Source organism: Trichechus manatus, unplaced genomic scaffold, assembly GCF_000243295.1.
Source record: "Trichechus manatus latirostris isolate Lorelei unplaced genomic scaffold, TriManLat1.0 scaffold00025, whole genome shotgun sequence".
Classification (NCBI taxonomy): domain Eukaryota; kingdom Metazoa; phylum Chordata; class Mammalia; order Sirenia; family Trichechidae; genus Trichechus; species Trichechus manatus.
The window spans coordinates 5,100,716-5,113,194 of NW_004443961.1; the positions used below are offsets into that span (position 1 = coordinate 5,100,716).

Consider the following 12,479-nt stretch of genomic DNA (forward strand, 5'->3'; position numbering starts at 1 on the left):
CTGTTTCCACTGCCTCACTACCACCCTGCCCAAGAGTGTGAGCTTCTTGAAAGAAGGAACTGTGTCATTTACCAAAGTATCTCTAACACCTAACTCATCTGGCACATAGCAGTCACTCAGTAGAAATGTACTAAATGGATAAGTGAATGCTGTAATGTCAAAGCGCAACCTGCCAGTACGTGTCTAAAAGTACATCTCTTTTTACTACTTGTCATGGATTGAATTTCATCCCCCAAAAATTTCTGTCAACTTGGCTAGGTCATGATTCCCAATATTGTGTGTTTGTCTACCATTTTGTCATCTGATGTGATTTCCCTATCTGTTGTAAATACTATCACTATAACGTTAATGAGATAGATTAGAGGCAGTTATATTGATGAGATCTACAAGATTAGATAGTGTCTTAAGCCAATCTCTTTTAAGATATAAAAGAGAGAAGGAACAGAGAGACATGGGGACCTCATACCACCAAGAAAGCAGCACCGGGAGCAGAGTGCGTCCTTTGGACCTGAGATTTCTGCACAGAGAAGCTCCTAGTCCAGGGGAAGATTGATGACAAGGACTTTCCTCCAGAGCCGACAGAGAAAGCCTTCCCTTGGAACTGACATCCTGAATTTGGACTTCTAGCCTCCTAGACTGTGAGAGAATAAACTTCTGTTTGTTGAAGTCATCCACCTGTGGTATTTCTGTTATACTAGGACACTACCATAGTTGGAGCACGTTGTATCTTTCATCTACATGGTCAGTTTTCCTTCAATTCTGGAAAGTTTTCCATAACTATATTTATGATTAATGCTTTTTGTTCTAATTTTCCTTGGAAATGCCTACAAATCTCCATCTCTATATTTCACATATATTATCTTCTAAGATTTTCACTTCTCTATCCTTTTCCCTCTCATTCTAGAAGGTCTTCCCCAATTTTTTCCTCTCTTTACTATTTGAGTTCTCGAAGTATTAATACTGCTTTTTATTCACCTCCAGAAACAAAACCATAACCCATTGCCATTGAGTCAATTCTGACTCATAGTGACCCTATAAGACAGAGCAGAACTGCCCTATAGGGTTTCCCAGGAGTGGCTGGGGGATTCGAACTGCCGACCTTTTGGTTAGCAGCCAAGCTCTTAAGCAGATTTTAATTCAGATATTGCATTTCCAGTTTGCTCGCCATCCTTCCTTATCTCACTTGTCTCCTTTTTTATTATTAGCACTTGGAGATTTTGCTCCGTATTTGCTTTTCTTTTTCAACTCAATCTCTAGTGCTTTCACTCTGCCTTCTGCTTCCAGCTGTATCATCCTGCTTCACAAAGGCTGTGCTTGTTGTATCCTGTTGAGGATACTTAACAATCTTCTAAAGCTTTCTTTTGATTCTTAAAGTATGTATTTCTAGAGTTGCACCCTTTCTCAGAGTCTTCAGAACGAAGCTCTCTTTCTCTTATGAAGTACGTCCCCTTCACCCATAGATATATATTATTTCTGTTTTGCTTTTTTTTTTTTCCTTTTTCTTCTTTCCTTATTGTAGCATAAGCAGAGCATTATCAAGACTCAGGGTTGCCATAGACAGGGCTTCTGGCCCCACTCCTGTCCACTAGGGAGCGCTGGTGGAAACCCCCTCCTAGGTGTGCAGTGGTGGGGCAGGCTTATCTCAGCTCCTCTTTGCAGGCAATTCATCTGGTGTAGCTCTCCTGGAACAAGGAAGTTGCTTTTCCAGTGCTTATGCCTGCTTCTCTTGAACTAACTGAGTACCCTGAATTAACTAAGTAAATGATAAAACGCAATCCGAGGATGCACTGGGCCCACACGGATAATCCAGGATAATTATCCTACCTCAAAGTCTGTTCCCTGACTTCCACCTGCAAAGTCCCTTTTGCCATGTATGGTAACATATTCACAGGTTCTAGGCATTAAAAAAAACATTGCCATCGAGTTGATCCCAATCCATAGTGACCCTATAGGACAGAGCAGAACTGCCCCATAGGGTTTCCAAGGCTATAAATCCTTACAGAAGCAGACTGCCACATCTTTCTCCACTGGAACAGCTGGTGGGTTTGAACTACCAACCTTTTGGTTAGCGGCTGAGCACTTAACCACTATGCCAATAGTGCTGCCTTTCTGGGGATTAGGATGTGGACATCTTTGTTGTTGCTGTTGTTGTTGTTGGGTGCCATTGAGTCAATTCCTATTCACAGCAACCCCAAGGGACAGAGTAGAATGGCCACATAGGGTTTTCTTGGCTGTAATCTTCACAGGAGCAGATGACCAGGTCTTTCCCCTGCAGAGCTGCTGGGTAGGTTCAAACTGCCAAGCTTTCAGTTAGCAGCCAAGCATGTAACAATTGTGCCATCAAGGTTCCTTGTCAACATCTTTAGGAGGGCAATATTCTGCCTGCCACATACAGACAGAAAACCACCTGGTTATTTGGAGCATACCCCACCCTCTCCCCACTCAGTCAGACAAGAAGTTCCGTGAATGTAAATCTCACACCTTATTCATTTCTGAATCCTGCTTAGCATGCAGCACATTATTTTATACATATTAGGCAACTGTACTTCTTGGTTTATAAATATATATATTTATACTTGTAATATAAACATCAATTACCTTAACACCAAACTCTAACAATACATACAAGTCAAAGACCAGTTTTCATGCATTTTTTTTTTCCAGTCTTTAGTTTGTTGACTGTACACACTAAAAAAAGAATAAGCATTTGTTCACCGACTAATCTTTACGAGGCCATAACTGCTTTGGCTGCATAGCACTGTAGCACAGCAAGAACCTATGGAATCTTTTCTTCTCTTGTTCTTTCTGTTTACATTTCCAGTTTTGATCCTATATTATAATAAAACCCATTTCCATTGAGTCAATTCCGACTCATAGCAACCCTATAGGACAGAGTAGAACTGCCCTATAGAGTTTACAAGGAGCACCTTGTGGATTCGAACTGCTAATCTTTTGGTTAGCAGCTGCAGCTTTTAACCACTGCGCCACCAGGGTTTCCAAGAGCAAAATCAATTTCAGGCCACTTGGGCGATAAAAGATTTGTTTAGGTGTGCCATCTAGCGGCACTTTCAGAAAGTATTCGTTTTACCTGAGTGATAGTTTGCTGAGGATAGCTATCCATCCATCATCCTCAGTAACAAAAGCTAGAAAAAGCAGTGGGAGACTGGAGCTTGTTGATGATCTGATGATAGCATTATAACTAGTAGTGTGACTCTCCTCCATCACAAGTTAAACCAAAGTTGCAAATAAAAAAGAAAACTTTGGGGCTTTTTATAGTCTGGAGACTGATTTAATTTCAGTGTTAACTTACTACTAATTGAAAACTTATTTGGTTCCATCTCCAACAAAATAGGTTAATTGTAAATGTACCTGAAGTCGAGCACTCATAAGCATGAACTCCTGTTGATTTTTCATGTTTTCACTCATAGATTTTGAAAATATAAATCCCATCTTGACCTACAATATAAAAAGCAAAGATACTTAGAATAATATATCCTACATGCCCCCCAGTATCCCAGTATCTTCATATGATCTGCTTTTGGTTACTCTGAACTTAAGACAAAGTAAAAAAAGAAAACAGTTCTGAGCTGGGAACACAGTTTGGGTTTAGCTTCTGCTCCTAACTAGCAGTCTGGCCTCAGGCCAACTTGCCCAGCCCGGCCATCATTTATTCATTTAAAACAAGCTGGTTGAGCTAGATGGTTTCCAAAATCTTTCCCAGCTCCAAAAGCAGATGATCCCATGTTTCCTAATGTTTATCCCCACTATAAATCTTGAAGAACCAATACTTTTTAAAAATTGTTTTTTGTGGGGGGGACAGGGTGACACCATCCATCCCCGTCTTCAACACAGCTGGATGAGAACCTTCGCTCAGAAGATGCACTGTGCATCTGGAGAACAGGCTTCCCCGCGCTCCCTGCATTGTGGCCCTGGAGGAGGGTTTAGGGGTCTCAGGGCTAGGATATCACCATCCTTCCTACCACCCCTGACATCCCTCTGCCGACCCCCTCCAGCTGGACCTTTGTTCTCTCCCAGCTAGTGCTGAAATTCTCCAAAGGGGACATATATAAACATACTTAAATGTCCTGGGAAATGTAATTTTTAAAGGAATACATTGTACAGTAAAACCTGAGAAAGCCAGAACCTGTGTGTCTTAGTCATCTAGTGCCGCCATAACAGAAATACCACAAGTGGATGGTTTTAACGAAGAGAAATTTATTTCCTCACAGTTAAAGTAGGCTAAAAGTCCAAATTCAGGGCGTCAGCTCCAGGGGAAGGCTTTTTCTCTCCGTCGGCCTTCTTGTCTTCAGTGTTCCCCTGGACTAGGAGCTTCTCTGCGCAGGGACCCCGGTCCAAAGGACGTGCTCTGCTGCCAGCACTGCTTTCTTGATGGTATGAGGTCCCCTGTCTCACCGCTCACTTCTGTCTTTTACATCTCAAGACACTGCCTCAGGATACAATCCAATCTTGTAGACTGAGTCCTGCGTTACTCACACAACTGCCGCCCATCCTCCCTCATTAACTTCATAGAGGCAGGTTTTACAACATACAGGAAAATCACACAGTACCAGGAATCATGGCCCAGCCAAACTGATACACACATTTTTTGGGAGACATAATTCAAACCATGACACTGTGCAAGGTGGAAACCTGTCAGAGAAAACAAAAAAAACCAAACCCATTGCCATCGAGTCGATTCTGACTCATAGCAACCCTACAGGACAGAGTAGAACTGTCCCATAGAGTTTCCAAGGAGCACCTGGTGGATTCGAACTGCCAGCCTTTTGGTTAGCAGCTGTAGCTCTTAACCAGTAAGAAAACTCAAATATTTTCCACTAATAGAGAGTGACAAAAAAATGGTAAGACTGTACCCTGTCAAAGGCAGAACACTTTCAAGAACCAGAAAAACAAGGCAGTCCCATCGAGTTCCGGCTCTCACAGGTTTCACTGTATTGCCTATCTTACTTATCTTGACTAGGAAGTTCCTCCATGGGCAGACAAGTCTAGTGGGCTAGAACCCTAAATTTTGTTCTTAATCCAATTGGGTAGGTACAGAAGGCCTTCAATCAATTGTTGATTTTTGCTTTCAGAAGCCTGCAAAACTCAGGGAAAAGCTGCCACCGCTCTATCCTCTCAGCAATCTTGCCACTACCTTTTTACTTTTGGTTGTAGTAGGTGCTGAGTAGAGTTGCTGAACATCAAGTCAGAGTGCCTGGCCTTAGTGCTCATACCCAGGACTCACCGGTACTCTGTAGGAAGCCCAGACCCATCTCCTGTTGGCCACACCCTCACCAGAAAATCCTGGGTTCTGGCTAACTGGGGAGCAGGCGGGGAGCGGGGAAGGGTATTCCATGTCGGGTGGAATGGGTATCCCTGCTGAAGGTGCCCCAGGTGAGTGAGGACTGCAAGCTAGACTTCAGCAGCTTCCCTGTGTTCTGGCCAGGGATGCACCCTGGAGTTAGAGAGGCCTCTGAGCCAGGTCAGCTTCAAAGGGGTGCACAGGAGGCCGAACCACTCACTGGAGAGAAGCAGCACATTGGGGACTGGGGGCAAGGTGGGGACTTGCCAGACACAGCCATGGACAAATCTGGGAGATCATGAGGTTTCCTTCACCCTACTGCCACTACCCCACTCAGGTACCCTGTGACCAAAGGTAGCAGCCACCTGCTAAGGATGGGGACATCTAACAGAAGTTCTCTCCCTTCTTTGAACTTTGACACCCCACGCTGAATGTCTCCAGCAGACCAGAACTTGCCTGCAGACAAGAGCAACATATATCCCTCTTAGTGATCTCCGCGGTGTCTCATTCACTTCTCTTTCCCATAGAGGTTTGTGGAAAGCAAAGGTGACACCAGAGAAACTGTTGCTCAGGCCACCTGCCATCCCTTACGTCTTGTTTTTCTTCTGCACACAGGAGTGGACAACTGGATTTTCATATCCGTTGGAAACATTTGTAAAGAAAACAATGGTCCTCTAATCCCACTTGGATATTCCCTGCAGTGGCATGCTAGCTTTTGTGGGTAACACTCTGCTTGCTTTTCCCACGTCGATTAGAAAGCCAGGGCGGGGATCACAAGCCCACGCGACACGAGCCGGCTCTTTCGGAACGAGGCTGGCAGCACCGATCAGCATTTGGCCGGCGCTCTAGAGCAGAGGGCCCCCGGCGCGGCCCTGCGGACTGGGCCCGGGAGCTCCGTGGGAAAAACCCCCCTCCGCCCCTCCTTGCCCCCAGCCCGCGCGGTCGCTCACTCACTTCGCGGCGCCAGCGGCGGCGGCGGCGGGGCGCGGAGACCAGACAGCAGACTCAGCTCCCCCGGCGGCCTCAGCCCGCGGCTCCCCCGGCGGCGGTGGTGGCGGCGGCGTTGGCGGGGATCGGGCTTCGCCCGCAGAGGCTCTGGAGTGGATGACCTTGGAAGGGACTCCGGGCCTCGGCCAATCAGCGCGGCCCTCGGCTTCCTTAAAGGGCCCGCACCCAGGCAGCAGCTCGGTTCTTCCTTCCGGTCGTGCGCGGAGAGGTCGTGGAGGAGCAGATCCAAGCCGGAAGTTAAAAATCGCAGCGACTAAGCTGTCAGATTGTGAGGGCGGTCCAAAGGAAGCCGAATGGAGATCTCACAGGCCTCGGTAAGGCTTGCCAGGTATCCGCGAGTGTGAGGAACCCTGCTTCTTCGATAGAGTTTAATGAGCCATCTCCATGCTAGTTTCCAGAAATGCGTCAGCCACTGCTGGGCCTCTTTTCGGGAAGAGAGAATGTGTCTTGTGTGAGGCTGTCACTTAAATATACAATCCATAGTTATAAACATTTTTAAGGGGCTTTTTTACTAGCAGAATAGTTTTAATGTTGAAAGTGAATTGTTTTTTACATTTCAATCTCAACACAAGTTTTTAAAATCGTTTGGAGTCCCCCCTACCCCACCCCGCATCTGTAAAATGCCACTATAAGGTGGCGAAAAGGACAGCCAGGAAACTAGACAGAACTGGCTTGGCCAGAGTTCCTCGTTGTTCATTTTGAGGGAGAGTCATCCTCTCCACTTCTCTGAGAGACATCCATTTCTTCCCACCCCCTCCAGCACTCTCTGACTTGAGTAAGCCAAGCCTCTCTCCAGGACCTGTAGCCTCTGTCAATATCCTCCTTGAGAGAATACTTGAGGAACTGTTGGTGCTCTGCTCTTTGCTACCAAATGGGTTGGGAGAATAGCAAAGACATCACCAGGTTCTAACCTTGAGAATGGTCCATGGGGAAGGTCCCTGAGCTAGCCCTAGCTGACCACACATCAGTCAAGAAGGCCTCCAGCCTCTCAGTGAATGAACACCACACCAGCCTGCTGGGCTTGCCTTGACACTCTCAGCATCCGCCATCTGTATTCTGCAGCTAGGCCCCGCATTCCAGACGCTTGCTGTTTGTGGAATGGCTGGGTAGGGGGAACTTCAACAGTGTTCTGTTCTCAGTCCTGTGACTTTGCTCCATAGGAGCAAAGCCACGTGGAGTTTTGACTCTTTGAGGGAAGATCACAACTGATACAAGAACTAGAGCTTACTGATAGGGAAGAGTGGGTGAGTGTTGAGACGCCAGCATGAGCACGTCTAGATTCGATTCCCAGCTCCATCACATGCTGTGTGTGACTTTATTCTCTCTAAAACACGTTTATCATCTCTACAGTAGGTCTGTTGTTGTTAGGTGCCATCGAGTCAATTCCGACTCAGAGCGACCCTATGTATGACAGAACAAAACACTGTCTGGTCCTGTCTCATCCTCACAATCCTTGTTATGCTTGAACCCATTGTTGCAGCCACTGTGTCAGTCCATCTCGTTGAGGGTTTTCCTCTTTTTTGACGACCATCTACTTTACCAAGCATGATGTCCTTTATTAGTAGGACTAATGCCATCTAATTTATTGAGTTATGAGGACTAAATGAGATCATATATTTAGGGACTTAGCACAGTGTCTGGCACATAGTGAGTATTCGATAAATAGTAGCAGTTAGCAACAGTGGGGAGCTGTTACTAACCCGAGAGGCTAAGGAGGAGGGAGCAGTTCCTAAAACCAGCCGAGAGTTGTAATGATGGCTGTAGGAGAAGGCTACCCAGCAGGAGCTGTGTTTTGCAGTAGAGGAAAGCAGTTAGTGCTAACCTGTGGCCCGGCATGGTGAGATCCTGTAGTTGTAGAGGAACACAGGGAAAGTGTGGAGAAGAAAGACTCACCTCTCTGTCCTTTCACGCTCTTATATCCTCCTGATGTCTTCCACTGGTTGGATCCACCAGGAAGCCAGAAGACAAGGGACCAGGTGGATGCATTCTACAGCCTCCTAGCACAGAGACAGAAGGGACAGACAGAAAATGTCCAGCACACCATTTCTACAATCTTGGGTTTACCATGTTCGGAAGTCCTAGTTCAAAAGGGAGAAATTCTTCCACTAGAGGAGCCAGCTATGGTTCTGTTAAATTGGAAGCCAAAACTGCCCCGGGGCTATTTTGGTTCCTCACACTCATCCAGCTGGGGTGATTGATTCCAACTACCCAGCGGAAGGAGCCCTGGTGGCGCAGTGGTTGAGAGCTACAGCTGCTAACCAAAAGGTCGGCAGTTCGAATCCACCAGCCGCTCCTTAGAAACCCCGTGGGGCAGTTCTACCCTGTCCTCTAGTGTCACTATGAGTCAGAATCAACTCAGTGGCAATGGGTTACCCAGGGGAAATTGGGTTTTGTCTGCACAATGAGGACCAAGAGAACCATACATGAAGCCCAGGATTCTCTGGACACATGTTGATATGCCCACGTGCACTGATAATTATCATTAGATAACTGTACTAACCTAATAATAGTCAGGACCACTAAAATTTCAGAAATTATGTTTTGCATTACCATTTTTAAAAAAAGGACTTCCAAGCAACATGGTGCTATAAACAAAAGCACCACGCCATCCCTCCACAGCAAAGATCTGAAAAACTAAGTCAAACAGAGACAAACATCAATCCTGAAACCCTAAGCATCAAGTAAAGAGATAAAGAGCTCAGCCAAGCACCGAATGGAATAAGAAACTGACAGAGAACAGACAGCGAGGAGAGATACATGCAGAGGTCCCCTGTCAGCTAACACAGCATGGATCTGCCATCTTGGACTCCTATCAGAGATCGGCAAACAGAGGGTACAAGAAAACAGCTTAACGGAGCTTCCAGCAGGAGACAGAACAACCAGTAACCAGTGATACACACTTTTCCACCCCCGCCCTTCTTCACCCCCACTCGGCCTCCTCTGCTTCCTGCGGCCACAGTCTCTTGGCTGGGAAGCACCAGCTTCACCCCGGTGCTGCTTGGATTCCACCTGCCTGCACTAGCTGGCTCCCTGAGTGTCATTTGTTGACTGCTGGTGTTGCTTTTTTATGCTCCTTTTGATTTCTTCCTTACCTCTCACCACCTCCCCCTCTTTTTTCTCAAATACCTGGCTCCGTGTGTCATTTTTGCTTCTTCCTGCGAAACATAGCTCAACTGTGAAAATGCTTCCCAGACTGTGCCACCACGTTGGTGGTATCCCTAGAGCTTTTTTGTTTCTTTTTGTTCTGATGTGTTTGTTTGTTTTGTTCTTCTTTTCTCCACTTCAGAGCCCCTTCTAGCCAGGCAGTACTGCACGGCTTGGGAACTCCTTTATGCTGCACAGATGGCGCAGTGGGATCCCTGGGAGCATTTCTTTTTTCTTGTTTTGTTTTGGTTTTGGTTTTTTTGTTTTGTTTTGTTTTTTGTTTTGTTTTGTTTTCTTCTCTCTCTTTTTTCATTTTTGTCTTTCTTCATTTCTCAGTTTCTTGTCTCTCTATACTTATCTTCTCTTCCTGTCTTCTGAATACCAGGCTCTGTGTGACACCTCTACAGCTTCTAGCCAGGATGTACTTCACGGTCTGGGAGCAACTTCCCCAGTCCTCACAGCCACACCACTGGGATCCCTGGGGGGCTTTTCTTTTTTTTTCTTTCCAATTTTTATTTATTCATTTATTTGTTTTACCCTTTTTCTTTACTTTTTGTTTTTCTCCATTTCTCAGTGTCTCATCTGTCCACTCCAATGGCAAGCTCCCTTAACACTCTATTTTGTTTTTTTGTACGTTTTTGGCTCCTATTGCTCTCTTCTCTCTCTCCTCTTTCCCATACCCATTTTAGCTCCACACATCACAGTCTCCCCCCTCCTTCCTGCCTACCTGCACCGTGCGCTGAACATCACACCCCAAGCAGCACAGGCACAGCCTACCGGAACCTACCCTGCAATGATTCCCGACCCACCCTGTCAGCCCTAGTATGTGCCACAAACAACTTATCCCAGCAACTCCTGTTTAGCTGGACCTGCCCTGCTGTACCATACCTGAGCGACTGACCCTGCCCATTGGAAAGGAGGTGAGAAGTATCATGCCCACAGACGAGCAAATAGCAAACAACACACAGCCTGCCTGCTCAGACATAACCAAATAAAACTAAAAAGCACGACAAAAAAAACAAATCTGCAATCAATAAACGAGGAAAATAACTACTGAATGTCCGAAGACACCAGACAATATCGAAACGTATACAAAAACATGACAGGATGGTTCCAGTAGGAGTCCGAAGTAAAACACCAGATGACTTTCCAGTAGAAGAAAAGGCACTAGAACTACCTGACAGGGAATTCAAATCTCTAATATTCAGAGCTATCCAAGAGTTGAAGCAAAAAGCAGACAAAATGAAGAAAAAATAGACAAATTCATGGAAAAGGCAGACAAATTCATGGAAAATACAGACAAAAAATGGAAGAATTCAGGAAAATAAAACAAGAACATAATGCTAAAATAAATGCACAACTAGAAATCATACAAAAACAACAATCAGAAATCCAAAAGATAAACAACAAGATTTCAGAAATGAACAGTGTCATAGAAGGGCTGAGGAGTAGGTTTGAAACGATGGAAGACAGGATCAGCAAAATTGAAGACAAACACTTGGATACAACTCTGCCTGAGGAAAAATCAGAAAAAAGAACGAACAAAAATGAAGAAACCCTGAGAATTACGTGGGATACAATCAAAAGCAAAAATTTGCGAGTGATTGGCATTCCAGAACGGGGTAGAAAACAGAAAACACAGAGAGGATCATTGAAGAACTGCCAACAGAAAACTTTCCCAATATCATGAAAGATAAAAAACTGATTATCCAAGAAGCTAAACAAACCCCATGTAAGAGAGACCCCGAAAGAAAATCACCAAAGCATATCATAATCACACTCGCTAAAACCAAAGACAAAGAAAGAATCCTGAGAGCAGCTTGAGAAAAGACATACAGAAGAGAAACAATAAGACTAAGCTCAGATTATTTGGCAGAAACCATGCAGGCAAGAAGGCAATTGGATGACATATATAAAACCTTGAAAGAAAAAAATTCCCAGCTGAGAATAATATCTCCTGCAAAACTCTCATTCAAATATGATGGTGAAATTAGGATATTTCCAGATAAACAGAAATTAAAGGACTATGTAAAAACCAAACCAAATTTACAAGGATTATTAAAGGGAGTCCTTCAATCTGAGAACAAACAACATCAGCAAGATCGTACTAGCCAGATACCAACCTAGGAAATGAACTCTCAAGGACTATCCAAACCAAAAGAATTACAACAGGGAACCATAAAGGTTAATCTGTAAATGACAACAACATCAGAACAATAAAAGAGGGAATAAACGGTGTAGGCATACAATCGTCTAATGAAGAGGAAGGCAAGGCGATACCAAGTAGTAATACACTGGTTCAAACCTAGGAAGATAAAGCTAAATTTCAAGGTAACCATAAAGAAAGTTAACAAACCTACTCATCAAAATAAAGAAGAAAAACAGAAAGTCTCAGTAAAAACAAAAATCCACAAACAAAAGGAATTCAGCACAGGAGAGTAAGAGGAACAAAGAAAATGTCAGCACTACAAAATAACAGCAATAAACTCACACCTATCAACAATTACACTGAATGTAAATGGCCTAAATGCACCCATAAAAAGATGGAGAGTGAAAAAATGGATAAAAACAGGATCCATCAATATGCTGTCTACAAGAGACACACCTTAGAAACAAAGATGTAAATTTATTAAAAACAAAAAGATGGAAAAAAATATATCAAGGAAACAGTTACCAGAAAAGAGCAGGAGTGGCAATACTACTCTCAGATAAAATAGACTTTAAAACAAAAGCCACCATAAAAGACAAAGGATGCTATATAATGATTAAGGGGATGATCCATCATGAAGAGATAACCATTATAAACATCTACGCACCCAATGACAGGGATCCAAAATACATAAAACAAACTCTTAACAGCACAGAAATAGAAATTGACAATTCCACAGTAATAATAGGAGACTTCAACACACCACTCTCAGTAAAGGACAGAACAACTAAGAAGAAACTCAGCAAGGAAACAGAAGACCTAAAGGGCACAATCAGCCAACTTGACCTCATAGACATATATAGAACACTCCATCCAACC

The 12,479-nt window shown here is 44.4% G+C and overlaps 1 protein-coding gene across 2 annotated transcripts in view; it reads right to left on the bottom strand.

The window, feature by feature from the left end:
- PLGRKT (plasminogen receptor with a C-terminal lysine) overlaps positions 1-12,479 on the bottom strand; it is a 39,768-nt gene that overhangs the window by 22,885 nt on the left and 4,404 nt on the right. Inside the window, exons 1-2 of one of the 2 annotated variants that reach the window (XM_004373478.2) lie at positions 6,254-6,496; positions 3,370-3,456 (exon numbers count right to left, since the gene is read on the bottom strand). In XM_004373478.2, the coding sequence (XP_004373535.1) occupies positions 3,370-3,450 (81 nt within the window). In that variant the 5' untranslated portion in view covers positions 3,451-3,456; positions 6,254-6,496. Of the gene's footprint in view, positions 1-3,369; positions 3,457-6,253; positions 6,497-12,479 lie in introns of those variants that run through there. The other variant, XM_023728593.1, reaches the window with a different exon arrangement.